At 40.1% G+C, this 6,000-nt stretch overlaps 1 protein-coding gene across 1 annotated transcript; it reads right to left on the bottom strand.

The window, feature by feature from the left end:
• Positions 1-4,388: 4,388 nt before the first annotated feature.
• LOC114215441 (olfactory receptor 4P4-like) lies at positions 4,389-5,315 on the bottom strand. Its single transcript, XM_028111438.2, has one exon. It carries the CDS (start codon positions 5,313-5,315, stop codon positions 4,389-4,391), a length of 927 nt encoding a protein of 308 aa, XP_027967239.2.
• Between the last annotated feature and the right edge of the window lie 685 nt (positions 5,316-6,000).

Here is a 6,000-nt window from a genome sequence, read left to right on the forward strand (position 1 = left end):
CCCCAAAACTGCTAGAACTCATACAAAATTCAGTAAAGTAGCAGGATATAAAATCAATGCACAGAAATCAGTGGCATTCCTATACACCAACAACAAGACAGAAGAGAGAGAAATCAAGGAGTTGATCCCATATACAATTGCACCCAAAACCATAAGATACCTAGGAATAAATTTAACCAAAGAGGCAAAGGATCTGTACTCAGAAAACTATAAAGTACTCATGAAAGAAATTGAAGAAGACACAAAGAAATGAAAAAACGTTCCATGCTTATGGATTGGAAGAACAAACATTGTGAAGATGTCAATGCTACCTAGAGCAATCTACACATTCAATGCAATCCCCATCAAAATACCATCCACTCTTTTCAAAAATATGGAACAAATAATCCTAAAATTTGTATGGAACCAGAAGAGACCCCAAATAGCCAGAGGAATCTTGAAAAAGAAAAGCAAAGCTGGCGGCATCACAATTCCGGACTTCCAGCTCTATTACAAAGCTGTCATCATCAAGACAGTATGGTACTGGCACAAAAACAGACACATAGATCAATGGAACAGAATCGAGAGCCTAGAAATGGACCCTCAACTCTATGGTCAACTTATCTTTGACAAAGCAGGAAAGAATGTCCAATGGAAAAGACAGTCTCTTCAACAAATGGTGTTGGGAAAATTGGACAGCCACATGCAGAAGAAAGAAACTGGACCATTTCCTTACACCACACACAAAAATAGACTCCAAATGCTTGAAAGACCTAAACGTGAGACAGGAGTCCATCAAAATCCCAAAGGAGAACATAGGCAGCAACCTCTTCGACCTCAGCCGCAGCAACTTCTTCCTAGAAACATCACCAAAGGCACAGGAAGCCAGGGCAAAAATGAACTATTGGGATTTCATCAAGATAAAAAGCTTTTGCACAGCAAAAGAAACAGTCCACAAAACCAAAGACAACCGACAGAATGGGAGAAAATATTTGCAAATGACATATCAGATAAAGGGCTAGTATCCAAAATCTATAAAGAACTTATCAAACTCAATACCCAAAGAACAAATAATCCAATCAAGAAACGGACAGAAGACATGAACAGACATTTTTCCAAAGAAGACATCCAAATGGCCAACAGACACATGAAAAAGTGCTCAACATCGCTCGGCATCAGGGAAATCCAAATCAAAACCTCAATGAGATACCACCTCACACCCGTCAGAATGGCTAAAATTAACAAGTCAGGAAATGACAGATGTTGGTGGGGATGGGAGAAAGGGGAACCCTCCTACACTGTTGGTGGGAATGCAAGCTGGTGCAACCACTCTGGAAAACAGTATGGAGGTTCCTCAAACTGTTGAAAATAGAGCTACCATACCATCCAGCAATTGCACTACTGAGTATTTACCACAAAGATACAAATGTAGGGATCCAAAGGGGTACATGCACCCCAATGTTTATAGCAGCAATGTCCACAATAGCCAAACTGTGGAAAGATCCAAGATGTCCATCGACAGATGAATGGATAAAGAAGAAGTGGTATATATACACAATGCAATATTATGCAGCCATCAAAAGGAATGAGATCTTGCCATTTGCAGCGACGTGGATGGAACTGGAGGGTGTTATGCTGAGTGACATAAGTCAATCAGAGAAAGACATGTATCATATGACCTCACTGATATGAGGAATTCTTAATCTCAGGAAACAAACTGAGGGTTGCTGGAGTGGTGGGGGGTGGGAGGGATGGGGTGGCTGGGTGATAAACATTGGGGAGGGTATGTGCTATGGTGAGCGCTGTGAATTGTGCAAGACTGTTGAATCACAGATCTGTACTTCTGAAACAAATAATGCAAGATATGTTAGGAAAAAAGAAAAAGAAGAAGATAGCAGGAGGGGAAGAATGAAGGGGAGTAAGTCAGAGGGGGAGACGAACCACGAGAGACAATGGACTCTGAAAAACAAACTGAGGTTAGTAGAGGGTAGGGGATGGGGGGATGGGTTAGCCTGGTGATGGGTATTAAGGAGGGCACGTTCTGCATGGAGCACTGGGTATTATGCACAAACAACGAATCATGGAACACTACATCAAGAACTAATGATGTAATGTACGGTGATTAACATAACAATAAAAATTTAAAAAAAGAGAGAGAGAAGGGGCATGAGGGACAGCACCTAACCTTGGTTATATACATAAAGGACAAATTCTAAATACCTAAGCATGCAGCCAACCTCCCTCTTCACTATTTCATCCATGGATAACACACAGGAAAGAAAGACATATTTATTATTCTTGGATAGGTTCCTTTCCACCCCTCTTTTGTTGATAAATTATAAGAAGAATGTTAACAAAAATAAATAAGAGCCAAGTTCGAATGGACTTCTGAAAGGCCTGACTTCTTTGGGTAAAAAACAAACAGCAAATTTGTTACATTAAGCAAATTTAATTCATTATCAGAGAATGTAGCTTACATATACATCAATAACAGGCTTGTTAAAAATAACCAGAATTAGGCACCAGCCCATGCAGCTATAGACATTGCTGTTCACCTTCACCTTCTGAATTGGAGAATCCCACCAGGACATAATCGCTACCAGATCAACATCTAAACAAAATCCTGATTTAATCTGCTATTGTATTTCTGACCTCCTTTTCAATATAATTCATTATTTTTCTGCCTCCCCTTATGTTCTAAGTTCCCTAATTTGCAAGCAGTACACATGTCAGGGTCTTTTGGGAAGAGAAAAACTATTGCTGAAATCATCATCAACTATGGCTAATTACTACTCCTCACCTTAAAACCTAGATTCCTGCAGACCCATAAATATAGAGAACAAACCAATGGTTACCAGAGGGAAGGTGGGCTAGGGGGATTGGCAAAATGGGTGAAGGGAAGTGGAAGAAACAGCCTTTAGTTAGGGAATGAATATGTCATGAGAATAAAAGGCATAGCATGGTGAATATAGTCTACAGTATTATAATAACAGGGCATGGGGACACATGGTAGCTACACTGGTGGTGAGCACAGCAAAACATAGAGATTTGTGGAATCACTAGGTTGTACACCTGATACTAATGCAACATTGTGTATCGATCGACTATATTCCAAAACAGAAAAAAAAACAGATTCCTGTTGCACAAAGGACCGTAATACTTCAAGTAAATATAATTCAGTCTCTTCCTGGGGACTGTGTTGAAGAGGATGAAGCACCAGAAAACAACATGTCTATGCCTCTCAAGTCTGTGCCACTAGAATAAGGGTGTGCCTCAGTAGAACTGAGACAGTTTTGCATAGCGTGAATGGTGGGAAAAAATGTCAAAATATGCTGTTTGCAAAAAGAGCAGTGAGGATTAACAAAATGCACCCCATGTATTTAAACGTATATCTATTCTGCTATGTGGCTATTTTCTTTTCTTTTAAGATTTTATTTATTTATTTGAGAGAGAGAAAGGGAAAGAGAGAGCAGGAGCATGGAAAGGGGGAAAGGGAGAGAAAGAGGGACAAGCAGATTCGCACTGAGTGGAGTAGGTCACAGGCTCAATAACAGGACCCTGAGATCCAGACCTGAGCCAAAGTCAGATGCTTAATCCCTTAACCAACTGAGCCATCCAGACACCCAAAGCTATGTGGCTTCTTAAACTCAGGGCCCTTTAGAGATTGGGAGATTTTCCATGTTGCACATTTACAAAAAGCATCAATTTGTATACCCATGAGGGATTTTGAAATGAGGTTATAAATACACCATGCAATTACATTTAAAGGATTAAAAAGTGATGTTCATTATCTAATTTGAAACTTCTAATACCTGGAATACACCATCAGTAGGGTACTAAGAATTAATTACAGTAATGTCTATAAGGACAGTGTGAATAGTGTAATTACATTGTATTACATTATTTTAGAAGCATTGTTTATATAAAAAGAGTTAAGATATACAACAACAACTTGTAAATTTTTAGGCACTGCTTCCTTCTTTTACTGCAATGGACACCACCAAAAAATGGAGTGCTTAGGATCTCTCTGTGAGAGGTGTCTTAATCAAGAATCTGTTTCCTAAAGCAGGGCGTAACTCAAACCATGCAATCTTTACAGTGTGTCCTGATAAAAGTGTTATAATGTCCACTATGTCTAGGATCATGAAGGACAGAACGTTCCAGAATACCAAACATAAGTTACAAAATGTCAAAGCAGGAAGGTGCCTGGAGCTCATGTGATTTGTTCCTCTTATGCAAGTTCAGAAAACTAAAGTAACAGAAAGAGGGTGACTGAGGGGCCTTCTCCCTTCAAGTCTTGCAATTTTGAGCAAGTACAGCGCACCACCTCTCTGTACTTGCTGTATTTGTTGACATTAGGATTCTGTGGATAGAACGAGATCCAACCAAGGGTTTGAGCTCCAGAGACTTCATTTCCCTTCAAACCTTGTGTCCCGGCACCACATTTTCCTCATGGCATTCTTCATGTCTGAGTTTCTCAGCATGTAGATGACAGGGTTGAACATGGGGGCAAACATCGTGTAAAATAGGGCAAAAACTTTGTCGTTACTGACGGAATCAGCTGTGGGGACATACGTGAAGATGAGGGGCAAGAAGAACATGAACACAACAGTGATGTGTGAGCCACAGGTGGAGAGGGCTTTGTGGCAGCCCTCCCCTGAACGGGTCCTCAGGGTGGACAGGATGATGATGTAAGAAATTACCAAGGCAACAAAGGTCAAAATGGAGATCATTCCTGTGGTGGTAATGATCACAATAACCAACAGACTAGTGTCCGTGCAGGCCAGCTTCAGCAAGGGGAAAATATCACAGAAATAGTGGTCTATCTGATTGGGGCCACAGAAGGGAAGTTCAATAATAATCAGTACCTGCAGGATTGAATGGATAAATGCTCCGAGAACTGAGGCCATCACAAGGACATAGCACACCTGTCTTCTCATGATGACCATATAGTGAAGGGGTCTGCAGATGGCTGCATAACGGTCATAGGCCATGGCCACCAAGATGAAGATCTCAGTGGCACCAAAGAAGTGGGCATAAAACATCTGGGCCATGCAGCTGTTGTAGGAGATGGTCTTTTCCTGGGCCAGCAGGTCTGTGATCAGTTTGGGGGCCACTGTGGAAGTGAAGCAGACATCCATGAAAGACAGGTAGCTCAGGAAAAAGTACATGGGCTGTTCACTGAGGCGGCTGCCCCTGATGGTGAGAAGAATGAAAAGGTTTCCTGAGATAATCACAATGTAGCAAAGTGAGAACACCACAAAGCAGGCAACCTCTGCAACCTCATCACTAAAGAGTCCCAGGAGGATAAATTCTGTGATGTTTTCATGTCCCATTGCTTCTGTGGATTTGATCATGTAGAGGAGAAAGTTAATGGACTGGAAACTCATCTTTTAAAATTATTGATTGATTTTAAAAGTCATTTTTTATTCAGTAATACATATTGATTATTTATTATGGTACAAACACCATAATTAGTGCTAAGGGTACAGACAGCAGTGTACAAAATGCATAAAATCTCTACCCACAAGTAGATATAGTTCATTAGAGTAGACATATACTAACAATAATAGCACAAATAATTAATTGAAAATATAATAAATCCCAGTCTCATACTTACTATGAACAAGAGGATGAATGATTTAGAAGATGAAATGTTCTTTTTAAGGTTAATTTTGAGATATAATTTCAGTAGTATACCTTAGGAGTGATTTTTTAATCTCTGATATGTATAAACAGCATTGAGGTTATCTGTTCTTCAAGGACAGTCCTATCACTCTCAGTCCTTCCCAGTGACTAAATCTGTGTGGAATCCTGAAAGTTCAGTAACATCTTTAGACATCAGTGAGTTCATAATTTTAAATATTAGATCTCTAGGTGCCAATTTCAGAAAGCGCCTTTAGCACATTTTCATGAACATTGAGCAATGATCAGATCTTTGGGGAAGAAGGTTGCTCCACTGTATGGGATTGTAGTATATTTGTGGCTTCCTGTATTGACCTCATTTCCCAGTTCACTTTC

The sequence above is a fragment of the Eumetopias jubatus genome, unplaced genomic scaffold, assembly GCF_037043125.1.
Source record: "Eumetopias jubatus isolate StellerSeaLion01/CBP00866 unplaced genomic scaffold, mEumJub1_p1.0 scaffold_13, whole genome shotgun sequence".
Taxonomy (NCBI): Eukaryota; Metazoa; Chordata; class Mammalia; order Carnivora; family Otariidae; genus Eumetopias; species Eumetopias jubatus.